The sequence below is a fragment of the Globicephala melas genome, chromosome 1, assembly GCF_963455315.2.
Source record: "Globicephala melas chromosome 1, mGloMel1.2, whole genome shotgun sequence".
Taxonomy (NCBI): domain Eukaryota; kingdom Metazoa; phylum Chordata; class Mammalia; order Artiodactyla; family Delphinidae; genus Globicephala; species Globicephala melas.
This window is the reverse complement of record NC_083314.1, coordinates 38,141,666-38,162,535: the sequence shown is the minus strand read 5'-3', so window position 1 is coordinate 38,162,535 and position 20,870 is coordinate 38,141,666. Positions and strand designations below refer to the sequence as shown.

The 20,870-nt window shown below is 44.1% G+C and overlaps 2 protein-coding genes across 4 annotated transcripts in view; one reads left to right on the top strand and one right to left on the bottom strand.

Moving 5' to 3' along the window:
- Window positions 1–3,350, bottom strand: part of UTP25 (UTP25 small subunit processome component) — a 31,724-nt gene extending 28,374 nt beyond the window's left edge. Inside the window, exons 1-3 of one of the 2 annotated variants that reach the window (XM_070043692.1) lie at window positions 3,094–3,350; window positions 1,892–1,931; window positions 963–1,194 (exon numbers count right to left, since the gene is read on the bottom strand). In XM_070043692.1, the coding sequence (XP_069899793.1) occupies window positions 963–1,194; window positions 1,892–1,931; window positions 3,094–3,200 (379 nt within the window). In that variant the 5' untranslated portion in view covers window positions 3,201–3,350. The remainder of the gene's footprint in view (window positions 1–962; window positions 1,195–1,891; window positions 1,932–3,093) is intronic. The other variant, XM_030872927.3, reaches the window with a different exon arrangement.
- The window catches only part of IRF6 (interferon regulatory factor 6), a 36,937-nt gene continuing 19,401 nt past the window's right edge, over window positions 3,335–20,870 (top strand). The window contains exon 1 of one of the 2 annotated variants that reach the window (XM_060294213.1): window positions 3,335–3,477. The gene's annotated coding sequence lies outside the window, so the exon portion shown is untranslated. The remainder of the gene's footprint in view (window positions 3,478–20,870) is intronic. The other variant, XM_060294221.2, reaches the window with a different exon arrangement.

Below are 20,870 nucleotides of genomic sequence, written 5' to 3'. Positions count from 1 at the left end.
GTGACAATATAGATATACACATTTGTCAAAACTTATCAAATTACATACTTAAAAAGGGTACACCTTGTTGAATGTAATTCATACCTCAATAAAGATGATTTTAAAGTTAAATTAAAAAGTCACCTATGGGGACTTCCCTGGTGGCACAGTGGTTAAGAATTCGCCTGCCAATGCAGGGGACGTGGGTTTGAGCCCTAGTCTGGGAAGATCCCACATGCTGCGGAGCAACTAAGCCCGTGCGCCACAACTACAGAGCCTGCACTCTAGAGCCCACGAGCCATAACTACTGAGCCCACGTGCCACAACTACTGAAGCCCACGTGCCTAGAGCCCATGCTCCACAACAAGAGAAGCCACCACAGTAAGAAGCCGGCGCACTGCAACAAAGACCCAATGCAGCCAAAAATAAATAAATAAATAATAATAATAAAAAAATAGTCACCTAGATGTCTGAGTGAGACAGAGTTCCTTGAAGCTTTCAATCCCAGCTCTTCTCTGAAGCCTCCCCTCATTTACCCTGGCAGCATGTGACCACTTTGCATCTCTTTAACACCTTATATTTATCGGTTCCATTCAAATTTGATGCTTGAAAAGTTTTGTATATTTTATGTCTATCTTCCATTAAACTTGGTTCCTCTAGGGGAGGAACAATAATCTTTCATAAATTGAGACCATTACAAAAACAGAATTATGTTCCCTTTCCTCTCAATCAGGGGAATTTGAACTAGGATTGATGAAATCCTGGAAATCATAAGCAAAAATGTCATTTCTGCATTATTATGGCCAGAGGGTCCTGTGTTTTCATCAGATTCTTGACGATATCACAGAGCCCAACAATGTTAAGAATCTCTGCTTTGAATCCATGTGCTTTCACCCAGCTCATACAGTACAAGGCACCATGCCCCTGGGGCAATCTGTCTGTGGTCCCTGCAAAGATGATAAACCCACATCAAAGACACTTACTCTTCTGCACATCAGTAGACGCTACTGCCGTCTCTTCCTCCACACTGATGTCACTATCGCCATCTTCAAGATTCATTTCTGTCTCATCTATAACACTGTCTTCTTCCTCTTCCTCCTCCTCATCTTCCTTGGAAACATCCTTTAATGTGGCAAGTAGTCTGTTGTAACCAGAAACTTGTTCTGGTTCACTCTCTGCTTCACTTTCAGAACTTGAAGTATCTAAACTCTCTGACTAAAAGGAAAATAGGGATTTTAAAAACAAAAATTATATTGTTCTTGTTGCTACCCCACGACTATCAGGCCCACAGTGGAACCAAGTTCAGACTTTTCTAAATAAACACTAGCTTTTCTGCAAATATGCAATCCTATCTATTCAACCAAATCTAGCACCAAATTTGTTTAAAACAGCGAATCTAGCTATGATTCTAGAAGCTCTTCCTCTTCTTTGAACTGCTAATGTTCCACGTGGAAAGACAGCCAACTAAACACATGGAGCTTTAGGTTATAAGGCGATCTAACCTATGTGTCAGACATGTGGCACCTTTAAAGGAGCAACAGGAAAACTTACAACTAAAAAGTGTAGTTTACTTTTGAGTCTGTGGTAATGAAATAAGACCTTTGATGATTTTGCACTCTATTTTATGTTAAGCAAACAAGACGTTCCCTCTTAGGATTCACCAAGAGCCCTCTGGTAAGCTTCCTTAACAGGTTCTAACAGGCTTATCTCTCAGGACAGTTTCATACTCTATACTATATTAGTTATCACAATGGCATTTTAACAGACATCTGCACTTAAAACTAAGCAATATTACTAAAATATAGCTTACATCTAAAATCAAAGAGTGGAAATATAGCCAAACTTTATTACTATATAATCTTAAAAGTAACAGTCCAGAATCAACTATCATAAAGAAGGTATAAAGCATTACCAGTTGACAAGTCTGTGGTTTTGCTTCCTTTCTGGAAACCCTGAGAAGAAACAGGTAATGTTAAACTTTAACTACTAGCATGTAGCATTTAGGAAAAGTCTAATGATACAACTTTAAATGAACATGGCAGACTATACCGTTATAAATACATTATATCTATTGTCAAGTAAAAACTCCATATGCATTTGGACAGGTTTTGTAACAATATGCCAAATAGATAATAACAGACAAATGAAAAAGTCTAACAAGACCACATGACAAATACTACAGTCACATAGTAACAGGCTCTCATCCAAAAGATGGGAAATTTTGGCAAATAAAAGCCCTCGGGGTTCACCTTTTCTAGCAAATTTCTTAAGTAGACTATCCTTCTAACTGTTGATAAAGCAGCTCAAAGTGGTGGGATGAGCGCAAAGATCATAACTGAGAGTCTGGACACTTAATAGAGGAACCCACAACTACCCAAACATTAGTTTCCTCATTGTCATTGAATAGATCGGTGATGTCCAGGGTCCCAAGCAATTCTTTTTTTTTTTTTTAACTTATTTAATTAATTTATTTTTGACTGCTATGGGTCTTCGTTGCTGCGCCCGGGCTTTCTCTAGTTGTGGCGAGCGGGGGTTACTCTTTGTTGCGGTGCGCGGGCTTCATTGCGGTGGCTTCTCTTGTTGCGGAGCAGGGGCTCTAGGCTCGCGGGCATCAGTAGTTGCAGCACCCTGGCTCAATAGTTGTGGCTCGCGGGCTCTAGAGTGCAGGCTCAATAGCTGTGGCGCGCGAACGGGCTTAGTTGCTCCGCGGCATGTGGGATCTTCCCGGACCAGGGCTCGAACCCCTGTCCCCTGCGTTGGCAGGCGGATTCTTAACCACTGCACCACCAGGGAAGCCCCCAAGCAATTCTTTAAAAACATATAAAACGAAAAGAAGCTTATAAAATCTCTGCCCAGTCGCCACACAGGAGGCGTGCCGTCTAGCATAAAGCTACCGGCTAAACAAAAGGTAGAAAGACGAGTGAAGAACCCCATCTCAGGCGGGAAGCCGCCAGGATCCCCGGGCGAGCTAGGCCGGCGCCGGGGCAGCGTGGGACGCGGCGGGAGCTGCCCTGTCACTATCCCCGGGGCACCGGCGGACCAAACGCGGGGACACGCGGGCTCCCACCGGGAAAGGACGCCGGCAGCGCCGGTCCCAGCCTTGCCTCTCCATACCTGTCATAGAAGGGATGCTCCTCGCCGAAATCCCTTAGATGCTTCTTCTGCTTTTTGGTTAGGGAGTTGAGCAGCTGGCTCTGGCTCCGGCTCCTGCGCTTGCCCATGGGGTAGACGTCAAGTCAGCCAACTTCCAAGAACCGCGCTTTCCACCTGGAAGTAGTCTCGTCAACCCACTCACGCGGGATTTCTGACGGCGCTTTACGGCGGAAGCAGGGTGCCGTAAAGCAGACCCGCTTTACGTCGCGCTTGTACGACAGGCGTTAGAACTTCTGTTTCCCATTCCGTCCCCTAGCGAGGCTCTTTGGAAGCGCATGCACGCGTGCGCAGCTTTTCTCCGAGCCCCGAAAGGAAGGCCGGCAGGCAGGCTTCGGGCTTACCCAGGTGGGTAAATGGGTGAGTGTACTTTGTGAGTCTGTTTTGGCTGTGAGAATCAGACTGCATAAACGTGTAGTAACCGAGATGGTTGAATGCAGTGCCTTTATATTATGCCATAATACAAATACCAACTAACATTTAAGGCTGCCGGCGCATCTCAGTTCATCCTCACAACAGTAAACAAATAGGCCTTGTTAATAAGCCTGATATCGGAGATGAGAAAGCTGATGCTTACAAAAGGTTACATACACACTAGCAAGAGAGGAGATGGAAACCACAGGCGACCACAGGCTTTTCCCACTAGGATCTGCCACATGCGTCTGCTATGTGAAGAATGGGGGCGCAAGGCTGAGATTCCCGCCCTTACCCTACCCCCTCATTTTCTGAAAGTATTGCAAGGGCCCCTGGTAACAAATGTCTTCTGGCATTTTTCATGTTATAAAAGCAAAAACACATCCAGAGAGGTAAAGTGCCTTTCCTAAATCACCCGGAGAGTCGATGTTAGAGAAAGCAGTAAAACTCAGTAAAGTGTCTCAAAACTGAATTGGGGCAAATTGGGATGAAAAACTTTTAAAGGGTAAGTAACTTTTCTATATCTGGATCGTGGTGGTGGTTACACCTTGTATACAATTAACAAAATTAATCAAACTGTACCTTTAAAATGGGTACATTTTAATGCAAGTAAATAATAATCTCAATAAACAAAGAGGAAAAAACAATGCAACTGGACTGAATACTCTAGAGACAGGCAGAGTGTGCAGGGATACTTAAAAACCACAGGATAAACACAGAGACACTTTTTTTCTAATAGTAACTTACAATGTCAATCATAAACCACAGAATTCACCTGAATAAGGTGAAATAGGAGCCATCAAAGACAGTGTTCACTGGCTCTGCTAATAGAGGAGCGTCTGTGAGAGAATCTGACCTTTGTCCAATACCATGTCACACCTATAGAAGTCACACTAAAACTATTAAAATCCTATTTTTGTGGTTAGATTCTGGGAGGTTAGGGTGGGGTAGGGAGGCGAGGGGAGGGAGTATCAAGAAAATATGCAAACAGCAGGTAGTGCCAGCAGATGGCCCAGCCAAGGAACCCATAAACAAAGAGACATCTGTCTTCTGTCTAATTTCAAGATAAAAAGTACAGTCACTTACATCAACAAAAGGCTGTTTGCAAATGTCATCATACATATCAAGGCGCTATGACAATAAAGTCATACAATGTTTTTTCTCCTCCCACCCTATTCCAAGTGCCCCAGCTTCCCTCCCCAGAGGCAACCAGATTCTTGGTGTTCTTCCAGAGATCTGCTATGAAAAGCTATACTCTTGAGCATTTGATGTGACTCTTTACTCTCTCCTGGTTTCCATGTCATTGTAGTCCTATGGACAGGTCTAGACTGTTCCCAGGTTCAGACAGAACTGTGCCCTAGCTCCACCCAAGTGCTCTCATCATTGGCTCACTGAGCCTGCTTCTGAAAATATTTATATTAGCCTTTGACAACATAAAAGGGTATGCTTTGTGAAATTTTAACCTGAGAGTTCAGAATTTAAACATATTTTTCATGCCTCCAGTGAAAGTTCTCTTAGTAAAACCCACACAAAGAAGATGCATGTGCCAACTAGTGAAGGCCCTGGGAAAATTGTAATAAAGGCAAAATTTGTTCTTCCTTTTCTTCTTCCCACACTCAGCCCTTCCTTTTCCCTCCTGCAGGGTTTTCTTTGACCTTTGCCCTCAGGGACTCAGTATTTTCAGGGGTAAAAACAGTCCAGGAAATAATCTTTTGTACTAGTTTGTAAAGCGAGGCTGATGAATTAATGTTACTTGGGTATTTTCAATTCGGGGAGACTCCCTAGGATAACGATCTCAAGGGGTGGGAGGGGGGTGGCTGTCCCTTAGGACAAGATGGTCAGAATATTTAGAAAAGTGTTAGTTTTTCTTTATTAAAAACTTTTTCTTTGGAAAATTTCAAGTATATACAAAAGTAGACAAAACAGTATAACACACTCCCATGTTCCCATCCCTCGGCTTCAATGCAAGGCCATCTTGTTTCATTTGTATGCCCACACACTACCCCTAACTCCCGCCCCCGTATTATTTTTGAAGCAAATCCCAGACAGTGTATTATTTTATCTGTAAATATTTATTTTTAAATATCTGAAAGATAAGGGTTCTTTCTTTAACATAGCTACAATGGCACTATTTCACCCAGAAAAAAAAGGTGATAACAATTATTTAATATCATCATATAACCAGTCAGTATTCAGATTTCTGATTGTCTCATAATTGTCGTCTTTTTTTTTTTTTACACTGTTAGTTGAACATGTTCTGCTGTTCTCTGTGTTTCTCGTGAATACATTGTGGGATTTAGAACTTTGATCAGATTTCATTATAGCTAATATTTTATACTTCCATCAGGAGGCGTATACCGTCTGGTTGCCTTTCATTCTGTGATGTTACCAGTCATTGGTAGTCAATGTCTAAATTCGTTCATTCATTAGAGGTCACATTCTAATTCTATCATGAGGTGATATTCTATCATTTCTTCTTCACTTACTTGCTGGACTATTTCTATGAAAGCAAGCTTTTCCTTCCCCTAAATTTTGCTTACCCAGTGGTGCTGTTTGTATAGGAAAAGCAGAAGAAATGCTTGATTCTCTCCTTTCATTTACTAATTTTCAACACAAGGAGTCAATTCACTAGATCTTCTAATGTTGACCAATCAAGTTTTCAAAAAAATTTTTAGTATCATTATGAACTCATGGAATTATACAAATTGATGTGTTTTAATCCCTTGCAAATATTATGGTGTACATGATTTGAAAGAGCTTATTTGACATATGGTGATGTATTTGAAAAGACAAACTATGTCCTAATACAAACCACAGAAAGTAAACAGGAGTCTATCTGAGATTCTCAACAGAGCAGGAATGGGAAGGTGGGGAAGGAGCACAATTTGAGGATACAGATCAGATGCTGCGGAAGTTTGAGTTTTGAAATTTATGTGATAATATAAGTGATGACAAGGGCACATGTGTTCAAGATATGTTGACAAGGAGCCATAAATAATCCAAAGGTATGACTCTCTAATTATGAAAGCTCCGACACCTTAGCTACTGATTTGGGAAGATTCTGGGGAAGGTGTGTGTGCACCCACACATCTGTCTGCTAGATGCCTCAAATCAGACCGTCTCCTCCACCACATGTATGCGTACATGTCTGTATACACCCCAAAGCCATCCAGCCTCTTCCTGAGACTGCTGGCAGAAATCAGTCTCTTGCTACCCGTATAATGAAATGAGCTCATTTATTCATTTAAAAAAATGTACTAAACACCATGTGCCAGGTGCTGTGCTAGCAGCTGAGGCTGGGGGCAAGAATAAGATCCAGTCCAGCCTCTTCAAGGAGCTCTCAGCCTCACCCAGGTATGGATAAGTATGCAGACTGTTACGAGACACTGTGATAAATGCTAAACTGATAGATGCTGGGTGCTAAGGAAGCAGCTCGGTCGGGGTTTTGGGGCCGCTGGGGGTTGGGGGGCTGAGGGGGAGGGTCATCTGCTGCCCTTGAGCGTTTGTCAGTCTGTCACGTTCATTGAACATCGGTATTGAACTTGAGATTAATCTAGATTCTAGATTTTAGGCTGTATGAATTGTTTCAGCTGACTTCATGAACAGCATGTGTGTGTGTTCAAGACAGGATATGAGGGATATAGGGCAACAGGAAATTAGAAAGCTGGGTAGTCATCGGATTCCACAGCGTTTATTGTGTAAGGAGCAATGAGCTTTCTAGGTGGAGCATGTTTTAGATAACAAGATTATGTCTGGAAAGAGAAAAGCTTTGTAATGCGTTTCAATCCACTCTACATAACTTGAAAATGTAAAACACTGTTATATATAGTGCCTACCCTTTCTATTCATCTGTACCCAGAAGAACTACCCATTGTCAAACCCAGAGCCTGGCATAGAGTGACCTGTAATAATTACGTTTCCTCAAGCTTATCAGAGGTTGTTTTATATTAGATCTAGCCTAAAACTGAAATATTTTATCAGATTATATTCATCTGACTGAGAACAAGGCTAAAATGCTACACTAGAGGGGATAAAGTTTTACATCCCTCCCTCTAGTGGAATGTTGGTGTAACTACATTCTGTTTTTCACATTTTTCTGGCAGAGGCTTAGCAGGCAAACCTTCATTCATTCATCAAACATTTTCTAAACAGTTACCATGTTCCTGTCATAATGTTAGGCATTAAGGATTTAAAAAGCTCAGACCTCAGGCTTTCCCCTTGAAGACCTTTGGGGAAACAAAGCAATTAACAAATAATTATGTTGTCATGGGATAGATTAGAATGGTGTCTACAAAGGGTTTTAGGAACCCAGAAGATAAAGGAGCTCCTCTTGCTGTGGAGGAGAGAGGAAAGGTCATGGGGAGTTGCACAGAGGATGCACTGAGTCAGGGTTTCCTGGGAAAGAAGGTTCCAGGGAGTGGGAGTAGCATGAGCAAGGTGGAAAGATGTGTTTGGAGAACTCTCTGTAGTCCCTGTTGCTGAGGTGAGTGGGTGGGAGTAGAGAGGTTGGAGTGACGGACAGGTGAGGATTCAGCCCACTAAAGGCCTTGCGTGCCTTGCTGGGGCATTGAGGCCCAATCCCATGTAAGGTGAGGAGCCCTTAAAGGATTTCAAGCAAGGGGGTTATGTGAACCGATTTGGACTTTAGCAAAATCACGGTGACGTCTGTGTGGGTGACAAGGACATTAAATCTTCCTTTCCGACGCCTTCCTGGAGCAGCTGATTTGCTACTGATGCTGCCCACTTCCAAAAGACTTTGGAGACTTTTTCATGTTTTTACCAAAGGCTTCCTCCCACTTCTCAACATTTCTTGAAACTAGTATTTCAAGTCTCTCCTCATAGAATTATCCTCAGTGGAGACTGTAGTGAATTCACTTTGTGAAATCCACGCCATCCATGCTAGTTCCTGTGTGGGGCGTGGATACAACATGAGGGGATCGTAGGGGCCAAGCTAATGGGCTGTGCTCCCCATTGCTGTTAACTGCTTCTGTTCTTCCTCTGTTCCTGGGGCTCAGAGACGCTTATATCCATCTTGACAGATACTAAAATGATCGTCTGGGTCAATACTGCCTTAATGAGAACATCTGTGCATTCTCGCAAGGTAAAGTTTCCCTCCTTGTCATTTTGGTGACTGATAATACTCCTGTAAATGTATTTGGTTTTTTGAAGCTCAGAGGGTATTAATATGTTGGAGCACTATGTAAACTTAAAGGAGTCATAAACAGCATTTATTACTTTGGTATATCAAAAAAAAGAATGTCAAGATCACTCAAATCACACATTAAATTTGAGGTTGCTGTTAGACATCTAATGAAGAGGTCCAGGAGGCAGTCAAATATGCATGCACATCTGGGATTCAGGGGAGAGTCCAGGATGCCCAAATGGGAGTGGTCAGCCTAGAAATGAGACTGAATGAGATCATGACATGTAAATACAGAGAAGGAGCCTGAGAACTGAACCCTGGGGCCTTGTAAATTTCAGGGGCTGGGTGGGGGGATGAGGAAGAACCAGCAAGGTGATGGAGAAGAAGCAGCCATTTGGGGAGCAGGAAAGCTGATATCGTCTCCCATTCACTGATCAATCCTTCTCAGGAAAGGCAGGTTTACAAAGGGCTTAAGACCAAGGGTATTGGACTCAGCTGGATCTGGATTCAAATCTCCATCACGGTAAGTACAAAATGAGTTTACGCTTCATATATGCCACTGGAACTAGTATAGGACCTGGAGGGTATTTGTTCAGTAATCACTGATAGCGCATTAATGTACACTGGGCATATACGGAGTGGCAAGGGAGTTTATGAGAAAGAATAAAACAGAGGCCCTGGCCTCAGGGAGCTGAGTCCTGAGGGAAGGAGGAGTCCTAGAAGCCGATGATTGTCCATGACATCACAACATGATAAATTCTTGAATGAAAGTATGAGCCATGCACCGAGAGAACAGAGGAGGAGTGATTAATCCAGGCTGCGATGACCTGACTTAAATGTGATGCTTTCTTTTTTTTCTCATTCACCTTTTACGTGCCATTTTGCCTGTAAAATTCATGACTCTTCTGAGCACCACCAGTTAACCTACATGACAGTTTATGAGAATGCTTTTCTTTAGGAGAAAAGAAGTGGGGAAAAATCCTCAGGATATAGACTACGGTCCTACATTTAAAAAAATGAAGTTAAGAATTACCATCTTGAATGAAATTGAATCTATAATTGCCTCTTAGCCCAAATTGACAGCAACTGCTATGTTCTCCCACTTTTGACTGTTAGCAAATCACTCCCCGGTGTGGTTCTCCCATCACAGGCTTAACTGCCCAGCCTGTTACATCTGGTGTGGGAGGCTTCAGTGATCTTAATCTTTTTCCTTGGGCGATGATTTACCTTCCATTTTGGAGGCAGCTTTTCTTATTCAGATAGTGAAGCCCCAAGAATGTCAGCCTTTCACATATTGAACAACCATACATTTCTCATGAAGAAGATTTCTAGCATCTTCTTGTGGTTTTTCTTTCTCCTTGTTTTCCTCTCTGTGCATTTATTCTGACTAGAACTAAAATTTTTAGAAATAAAGTTTGCAGCTAAAGATGTCCTTCATGAGTTTACCATAAATTCTTGCACTGAAAATTCCACAAAGGCAGATTGCAAAGCTGCTTGTTAAGTCAGTGTTGAAGGCGGACTACCTTCATTCTGCAGACTTAGAGCTCCTCCAGCTCTGCCTGAAGAGGGGATTTGGGAGCCAGATGAATGTTTGGATCACTGTGTCCTCCAATCCTAAAGTAACTGTACTATATAGTCTCTTCGATGGCTGGGGTGGATGACAGTGAATGTATCTGGGACAAGGCAGGAAAAGAGATGAAGGCAGCATGGGTAAGTGTTGAGCATTGTTAGCTGGGACCCAAGGAGGACATTCTCTTCAACCAGCCAGGAATATACCCAGGAACCAGTGTTTGTTCTTCCCAAAACAAAAAGACCGTGAAGAATCATTAAAAGAAAAATAAAATGAGACAATTGTGTAGCCCTGATTCAAAAATGAAGAAAACACTAGCCTTTTCTCTTAGAAAAGATAGTTAAGGTTTATTTCCTATGAAGGGTATATATTATTTGAAGAATAACTGCTCTTCAGAGTTGTCCCTGTACTTCAGCCTTTAACTAAAGGGACCAAGTCTCTTTTAAAGTAGGAATCCCAATGACACTGAGTACAATGGACTGAATATTTGTGTCCCCGCGCCCCATTCCCAAATTCATATGTCGAAATCCTAACCCCCAATGTGATGGTAGCAGGAGCTGGGGCCTCTGGAAAGTGATTCGGTCCTGAAGGTGGAGCCCTCATGAATGGGATTAGTGCCCTTATGAAAAGGACTCCAGAGAGCAACCTCGTCTCTTTCACCATGGGAGGACACAGCAAGAAGATGGCCTTCTAAGAACTTAGAAGTTGGTCTTCACCAGGCACCAAATCTTCTTGGACTTCCCAGCCTCCATAACTGTGAGAAATAAATATCTGTTGTCTATAATCCACCCAGTCTATGGTATTTTGTTATAGCAGCCCAAATGGACTAAGACACCAAGTTTCTCCATGAGTAGATTAGCAAGGAGTTCAGTCTTCCCTCTGGTTTGGCCAAGTCTCTCAATGATGCTGACCCAGTCCAAAGGGTCAGTCCTGGTTACATTCATCAGCAGTCACTGCTGAAGCCTGGCTGTGCTCCAGGGGGCGAGAGCAGACGTTCTCCCCAGCTCTCCCTGTGCCCTCCCCCAGCTCCCCCCAATTTGTTATACTCAGTCTCAGGCATGCCACTAGCTCCCAGTGGTATAGCTCTTTAGGGTCCGAGTTCTTCACTTGATGAGTGCATGGCCATTTCCCTTGGCACACCCATAGTGTCAAGGCAGGTGGGTTGGAAGGAGGCTTCAGCGTCAGCCTCATGCCGTTCCCAGAGCCAACTCACCCCTATGATGGGCTCCAGGCCCTAGGTCACTACTGTCTTACGGTGAAGGTCATTTCAGTGGCCTTGTCACAACTGTCTGTCACTGAGCCTTGTCAGGGCCCCTCTAGTTCATCTGACATGTTCTGGTGACTCTGAATCTCAAAGAGACTAGATCTACAAAGCTCAATATGAGCCATTATTGTTATTGAGCATCATTTGCTGTCTAAGCATAAGTTCCTATTAAATTAAACTGAATGAAATAGGAAGGTGGGGAGGAGTTGACTCTGCCACTCACGGATGAGTGTGTTTGTGTATGTTGTGGGGAGAGGAACAGGCTATAAAGACCTGAGAGCACATTCTACAGAGGTCCAGGACTCTAATTTTCCTTCTTGTGATTTCCTAAGAGTCTAGGGAAGGACAATACCAAGATGTTGAAGACAGATTTGGGGTGACAGGGAAATTTTATAACCTCTAGCCGTCATCAGAGTCAACTGTCTAAAATTCTTGAACCTTCAGCCAGTTTGGGCAGAGGCCTTGCACTGCCAATAGTAACAACATAGAACACTTCTGTACGTTTTTACAATCACATAACAGGCCAGATAAAACTCATACAGTAGGTATGTCAGGAAACCCAGAGAGAGCTGCTGAGAGCCCTGGGAATGCAGAGAGAGGCAGACATGCTTCTTTGGTCTATCACAAACATCCATTTTTCGCAACCCAACTAGTAATGCTGAGCATCTCCTCTACGCTACGCCTTTAGGGAATGGAATGCTCTGGCTCTTCCTGTGCAAGAGTTGATCACCTCCTTGGGGAAAGCAGAAGGATGCACCCCTGGAAATAAATAATGAAGACAACAGACTCTGGACAAGGCCTCTGGGCATGACCTTTAGCTGCCCTGGTTACCATTGTGTGACCAGCTACCTTCAGAAGGAAATGCTATATACCTCCCACATGGCCGCTCTACACAGCAACAACCTGATTCCTGGCATCAAGGAAGAGTTTGCTCCTAGTGGTCGGGGCATTTGGGTTGAGAAGTGAGATGGCAGCAGCTGGCACCCCTTCTGTCCGTTCCAGAGCTAGGGTAGACCGGACAGAAGGCTTTTTACCATTTACCAAAAGGCTTTACTCCGGACTTTACCATTCATCAAGGAGGCACAGACATCTCCCGGGAGAGGGTGGCTACTGTGCCTGGAGAGCCGGGTGCCTTGTTGTAGTGAAAAACCATCTGAACAAGGAAAAAGACAAGGCTAAGTCAGGGTAGGTGGGAGCAGGGACTGGGGCTGGCAGGGACATCTACCCTCGTATTGGATTAGAAGAGGTTGGCCATCTCCTGGGAGAGTGAGGTAGGTATTTCTTACAAAAAGCAAAGTCCCCCAGTTTCCTACAGGGCTATGAGCAAAAGTGCTGTTAATTATGTTAATTACAATAACAGAGCACTTCAGTTCTCAGGAGAGCTTTTCATCTTCAAAGGGACTCCAGGATGGAGCATTACCGGTTGACATGAAAGTCTCTGGAGTTTCAGAACTGAAGTCTGAAGTCCGAGGGGCCCTAGCTGTGTGGGACAGGCAATGCCCAAGGAATTCTCTTGCTTCAGGGTGGGGAGCAGGTCAAAACAGGGTTATGTGTCCAGAAACTGGCCCTTGCCTCCCTGAAATTGGAGAGACAGGGGGATGGAGTGTCAGCCTCAGTCCAGTTCAACCGAGTCCTGCCTCCTATATTGGGGTTGCCAGATAAGTTCAGTTAAATTTGAATTTCATTTAAGCAAAAAGCGCATGGATGCACTAAACAATTATTTGTCGCACACACACACGCACACACAGCCCCTGCACAATCAGAGGCTGGGCTTCCTACCCAGAGACTCCTACCTGAGAGCTCAGCAAGTCGGGGCGTGTTCTCCCAAAGCCACAGGGAACAGGTGCTCTCCAGACCTGTCCAGACCCAGCCTCTTTCCCACCCTCCTGTAGGAATGTGAGAAAGTCCTCCTTTCAGGGACTCAGGACTGGGCTGCTGGGAAGACAGTCCAGCCTTCCCAACTCCCTTATTTGCCTTGGATTTGGGGATGAAACAACCTCAGGGATGGAATGTCTCAAGCTTCCCTTCCCTCCCCTCTGTCCTTCTCTACACACTGATATCCACCCACCACTCTGTAGCTTAAGAGAGAAGAAGCCTGTGGCCACCCACCCACCCCCATCGCCCTGAACTGCTGGAATAGAAATTCCTCTGTGACAAAACCCAGGGAGAAATGGTCCCTGGGCTGAGATGAGCTTTCTGCTTAGGCGGTGGAATCCAGGCCACCAGGACGGGTCCGGGCCTGAGCTAGAAATGCCTCCGGTTTCCCAGGCTGGGCGGGAAGGGAAGACAAGCTGGCACTTGCCACAGCACAGAATAGCAACTGGGAGGTGGCCATGCCTGCTATGAAACAGCGAAACTCTTGGGGCCTGCAGACATTGAAGCACTTAGAGAGAGGTTCCCAGGCCCCTAAACCTCCAGATCCAGCCCCTGGGTTCAGTCAGTCAGGGTCAAGGACAGAGCGTCTTGCCTTCTTCACGCCCCCAGGACAGACAGATGGTCATGCACATTCACATCCTGGGATATTACTTCAGGCCCGTGGGCAAGATTAACATTCCAAAGCTTGGGTTCCCCTCCATGACCTAATGCAAAGGACACAGAGCCAGGCAGGTCGGGCCTGGCCAGCTTCCTACTCGCCATTTACCAGCTGGTAATTTATCCATTTACCTTGGATAAGACTCTTTTAAAGATTAAATTTAAGAAAAATCCCCTGATGGACTTGAAAATAAATCCATTTAAGGAAAATGAATGTGTGCAAGATGAACTGACTGGCCAGCAATGCAGTGCATGGGGTTCTGGTTCAGAAAGCAGAGCACTGAGCCGTGACTGTACCTTCAAATACAAGATTCTGGAAAGAGTCCAGAAATTGGTAAATTACTCTCAGAATTGTATAGAGGAACAACAACAGCTTTCCCCTGCGAATTGTAATAGTTGGCAAAACACGCTAGTGTCTCCTTCTCTCCTTATCCCTTCTTAATAAATTGAAAGTGTATGAATATATGAATAAAATGTGACACAGTTCACGGGCATCATTCAAATCATCACCTGCCAATTATGGGAGTCTGTTGAACACTGAACAACAAATGTTTCTTGACTGACTAAACTACTGTCTGATTTGATGAAGGGAGGAAGAGAGGAAGAAAGAGGGAAAGGAAGGAAGGATTGATTTTATGTCAACTGAGTAGATCTTAGCCTGACTCTGATTTTAGAAGCCTCAACCACTGAAATTCTATTTCCCCAAATCCCCCTTCACTGGCTCTATTGTTTTCCCACCTCCTTTCATTTCTTTCTTTTTTTTAAATTAATTTTTATTACTTCACAATGTTGTGTTAGTTTCTGCTGTACAGCCCACCTCCTTTCATTTCTACGTATGCAGCAGCCATGAGCAGCTCTGCTAATAATGTTTGTAAAAGAGTGAACTAGATCAGAAAAAGCCTTGTAGCTACCTGGTACCCCTAGGGATTTAGTCGTCCAGGATCCTGGCCAGCAAGATCTGGTGGGTCCTTGTTTGGATTTGAAATACCCAGAAGAAACTGCTACTGCTAGCAACTCAACGTTTTACAGATGTCACTGTGCTGGGGAGGGACAGGTGGTGAGTGGGCTGCCTCATCTCTGATTCCTAGGTCTGAATAAGATAAGAGAGGGAAAACAGTCCCAGAGAACGGGATCAGAAGTTTCCCAGGGGGGTTAAAATCAAGTGGGAGCCACACACAGGACATCTGAGCTGTCCCCACATCCTGGATAGGGGATGGGGGGCGGTGTAAGGGTGTGACGAAGAGCTGTTTCTACTCTTCTACTCTTAGACTATCTTAATCCATCTTTCTTGCAAGACATTTTGTCTATTTCCAAGTTCAGAGATTTGAACTTGAACCTGAGTGTGGCCACTTCCCGTGTCATCTATTATCCTCCATGAGCCTCAGTTTCCTCAAGCGTACAATACGAATACTAGTAACTAACACATACATATACATTTAGCAAACATGTATGAACACCTACTGTGTGCCAGGCTCTGTGGCAAGCACTGAGAACACAGTGGAAATAAGACAAAGTCCCTGTCCTCCTGGAGCTTACTTATACTCCAGGCAGAAGCCCCCAGAGGGTGGCTGCTATGCGGGGTTTTATATACAATTAAAATTTTATACGTAATCAAAATTTTTAAAAAAACTTGTTGCAAACATATAAAAAATTGGAAGATTTTATATAAAAATCTAGATTTCCCAGTGGCAAAACTGGGCCTGTCTTTCTGTTCAGCAACCATCAGCCAGAACCCTGGCTGCTTCCTTTAAAAGGAACGCAGGCTTTCCAAGTAGACACAGTCCTCAACATTCCCGGACACTCTTACCTTGTTCAAGCTTAAACAATATTTTTGTTTACTTGTTTGTTTACCTAAAACCCTTCAAAGTTCCCTCACTGTAAATAGGAGAAAGTCTAGCTCTTCGATATGACATTCCATTCAAGGCCTTCCAGATCTGTTTCCTGCCTAATGCATCCCTATAAATGCTACACACCAGTAAACTGCAGTTTCCTGACCATCCCATGTGGTACCTCTGAACCTGTGCAGTGCTATTTTCTTTGCCTTAAATGTCCTTTGCTTCTGTTTTTCTATCCAGATAATTAATGTTGACATTTAAGGGTCATCTTAAACATCTCCCTCTCCCTTTGTGCAGGCTTCCTGTGAGGAAATGCCTAGAGGGTCACATGTTCTGGAGACCCTCAAAGATGCAAATGGTCCACTTGAGACCAAAGGGGAATCAATTGTTCTTTATCTTATGGTTGGGCCCAGGGACCTTCGAATTGGTGGCAACTTGTAAAAAGCCTCAGCTTTTCCAATACGTGGGGACAAAATATAAACATTAAATGAGATAATGTCTGTAAGTGAAATTAGACAATACTTTTTAAAAAATTGAATGGAATTATTGATGCTGGATAAGTAGCAGCTGTTATTCCAGGTGTTATTATTATTCAAAGTGGAGGCCACTTCATCAAGGATGATAGGTCAGCAGCTACAAAGTGTGTTCAGGGAAGAAGAGTCTGTTAGGGCTACAGGGTAGCAGAATAGTAAGAGATGTGATTGGACAAACAGAAGAGGGCCAGCAAGGGGCCTTCCAACTCATCTCCCTGCTTGGCCATTTTCTCTTTTCTCTTTATTTTAAACACAGCAGCCAGAGTGATCCTGCAAAACAAGTCACCCCACGTCACTCTTCTGCTCAAAACCCCTAGTGGCCCCCTATCTCTATCAGAGCAAAACCTGCAGCTATTAGGTCTCAGATCTCACATGCCAACCGTCTCCCCTCTCTCCTCACTCTGCCAGACACTGGGCCTCATTCTGACCTCCCTGCTCATCCTTTAAAGTGTGCTCTTACCTCAGGGCCTTTGCACTTGCCAGCCTCTCTTTCTGGACCCATATTCCCTCTGCTATCCCCAGGGTTCCCTGCTTCATTTTCTTAGATCTTTACTTAGATGTCTTCTTCTTGCTGGTTAGTCTATCTAAAATTTTACTTCTCCCTCACCCCCTCCACTTCCTGACCTGTTGCCTTATTGTTCTTAGAACTTATCACCAACTAACACGCTTTACTTATCGTACATGTTTATCTTGGTTATTGTCTCTCTCCCCCACTAGAATATAAGCACTATGAGAGCAGAAGTTTTTATCTGTTTCTCTTGCTCACTGCTGTATCCCCAGCACCTAGAACAGAGCCTGACACATAGTAGACACACAATAAACATTTGTTGGATGAGTGAATCAAGTTTCTTGATTCAATAAACATTGGGAAATCACAGAATGTTTTTGACCAGAAGAGTAAACTGATCAGAGCTCACAAAGGGGCTTAGGCTAGATTAGGGTAGGGGATAGGATAGGGCCACAATAGTAGAAGGATACACATGTGAAAGTTTAAACAGAGGGCTTCAGTAGGAATAAAAGAAAACAATAGGAGGCAGTAAGTTTCATGAGGGTAGGGATTTTGTCTGGCATATAAGAGCCTCTGAATAAATATTTACTGAAGGATGAATGAAGGAATGATGCTTGTGTCTCATGTGGGATGGACCCAGGGCTCTGGTTTGGGTCTGTCTTAGAAAAGATATAAATCCTTTTTGATCTTGACTCGGATGTGCTCGTGGTCAGGGGTTACACGAGATCAACACTGAACTCTTATATCTGTATGTACATCTTCCCTTTCTTCCTAGATTGGGCTAACCCTCCATGGCATTTAATCACCTTGTAGGCCTCAGTTCAACTCAGACAAATTGGGATTCAGACTGTGGTAACTGAGGAGGGGGGTCGAGCTGTAGGTGTCTAGGAGCAGCATCCAGATTGAATGACCTGTTTGAATGCTATACAACCAAAGTCTTAAGTGATGAGGAGAAGTTAGTGTGGAAGGCAGCCCATAGTGTGGAAAATCAGTGTGCCAGTCCAGAGCCACTCAAGACAGAGGAAATCCCTGTGGACACCATCTTTACCTTTTCTGCAGAACTATAGGTAATGGAATAGGAGGCTAGTCTAGGTTGAGGCTGTGTACGTGGACACTGTTAAGAGAAAGTTCCCACAGTGGAGGGGTGGAAGGATGGAGGGTACTTGGTCAAAGAACCTCTCATTCATGCCCTCCCTTGTCTGCCCTTTAATTAGCTACCTCTCCTCAAAGGAATTATACTAGGCTCTGATATCCACACTTGGACCTTGCCCCTAATACAATCAACAGAAATGAGGTGCTTCACGTTCTCCCTGCCCCAAGAATAAATATAAGAGTAACCCATTTCTGAACTCTTCGGGTTTTAATTAAACCAATGCCTGGTGCCCAGAACTATGCCGGATCCTTGCCTAAATACGGGAGGTGCAGCAGTGGAGAAAACATACATTTGCTGCTTTACTTATTTGTTGCTTTACTTATTTCATTTAATCCTTTTGTCAGTCCTGAGAAATAGGCAGTATCCTCACGCATGAGTTGAGTAAACTGAGGCCCAGCCAGCTCACACAGCTAGGAATTGAAAGAGGGGAAATCTGAGACAACTTTTGACTAATTCCAAAGCACAGGTTGTTTTTCTGAGGACGTCAGTGCTGCCTCTATAATTTACTTGTAGAACTAGGAATTGTTAGAACTGGAAGGTGATTGTGGGATTTGTTCAACTCCTTCAGATAAAGGGGCTCAGGCTCAGCGACGGTGACAAGCTCTGCGTGTCACCAAGTACCAAAGAAAGATCTGACACCCAGGTCTCTCCTGAGTCGCAGGTGCTCTTTCTTCTTTCTTTAAAAAAAAATACTGATAATAATATTTTTCTTAAATTTTATATATATCTGCTTTAAAAATTAAATAGTACTGAAATCTTTATAATCAAAATATCAGCCCTCCCCACTCCTTATTTTTGTTAACATAATATTTCATCTCCTAATATTTTCTGTTGAAATCTTTCATCCATCTTATCTCCCCGCCTGTGCTTTTGTCCTCTCTTAACCTTGTGGGTTAAAATCTTTTTTTTATTCCTTCATTGTCATTTTACTGGAATGGCCTGGGGAGGGAGACAAGATAAAACACATTTGGTCAATCAGTCTTATTGAACAGAAGTCCAGTTTTTCGTCTCACTGACCCCCAATGATCCTGTATCCCCAGGTAACTCATTTTTCTGAAGTCAACACATTCTCCGCTGCTCACGGAGATCACCCTGCCCCTAGCCCTGTGCCAGGAGCTCCTGACGTACAGGAGTTCCTCTCTGGCCTGTGCCTTGCTGCCCTCAAGGACTTGACTGAGGCCTGGAGAGAATGATTTACAGGAGGAAACAAAAAGCAGATAATAGCAGTGAGAAGCCCTCCCATCCACACAGCGCTTGTCCAATTTCAGAGAGCTTTCATATCCACGATCTCATATCATAGCCATAGATAATCACAGGATAGGTAGTTTGGTGCTGACCAAAGTCAAGACACTGCTCTGTCCCAACAGGGAAACATATTTGAAATCAGGACTATGAACCCTCATGTTCATGGTACTTGTAACTTCTTGTTTGGCTCTTTTATCTGCAGGTCCAGTGACAACTTTCTTTGCCAGGGGAGATGGAAGTGGACTGTTAGATTGGTGCTGAAGGGAAGAAGTTTGGAGCGAGGGCCCCAGGTGGGCAACATACTTCCAAGGGAGTTACTGAGCCTTCTTTTTCCTCCTCCTCCTCTTATACAGATCCAAGTTTGGAATAAAGAAAGCTGCTTCTCTGAGAACACGTACCAGTGCTCAGCTTGGTCCAAGGATAAGAAGAGAGTCAGAAACAAATAATTCTGAACACTTTAGTGGGCAATTCTCCTAAAGTCCCAAGCCAAAGTCTGTTTCATTGTCTGGGTTGGAAAGTGAGATTCATTTATGGATTTCTACTGCAGCTTCCGTTGCAGAAATCTCAGTGATTCTAGGATGTGGATTGCATTCTGGGATGCAGTCTATGGAGGGTAAGGGGACAGAGGAAGGGGCAACACCAATGTGCACTACAATTTAGGTTGTTGTTCAGGCAATGCATTAGGCCCACCTGTGGCCCCAGTACCTTGAAACACTTGATGGAGCCAGAGATAAACCAGGGCACAGAAAGGACTGGGGGTAGACCTGATGGGTTCCAGAATTGCCTTCCAGAGGCTGGCTGGGGTCTGAGTTCCTCTGAGAGAGCACAGAATTGAATTGTTTAGCTTGAAGTCCCTAATACCCCTTCTTCAGCAGCTCCACTGACGTGCAGCCCAGTCTCTGAGATTATTCGTTGTCACTGATTCCAGGAACACTCTCCACTATAGCGAGCCATTGGGAAAGGTTCCAGTTGCCATGCCCTCTGCTCTGCCAAGGAGAGGGTGGGATTTGGGTCACATTTGGGCTTTATTGTCATATGTTTGATACTGCAGAGGCTAAAGCCACAGGGTGGTGAAAAAGACCCCTCCTCACCAGGTAAGAGTTGCCTGGGAGCCAGAGAGGGAAATTCCCTGATTCCCTGTAGCTGTGAATCACGGCCTCTGTGCTCAAACGTACATCTCACTGCCTGAAACTCAGGCTCACAAGTGACTCAGTAATGCCTCACCTGAGCAGGGACATAGGGCAAAATGCTGGGAACACTGCAGGCTCAAGCCATACTGGGGATGTCTGAATCCCGTGACAGCTCTTTTGAGAACATAGAAGAACTGATTCCTCTAGAGCCCTTGCAGGGACTCACAAGGTGTTCTTCTTCCTCAGACCAAGCAGATGAGGTATGTCTCAAGCAAAGGAGACTTCAGGGTGGCCTATTGCCAGCTCTCATAATTTGAAGAGCCAGAAATTTCCTCCTGATCTCTACCTTAATTCCTCCGGCTTTATTCCCTTTCATTGATTCTTCAGTAGAGTGATACAAGAGTTGTTCACCAT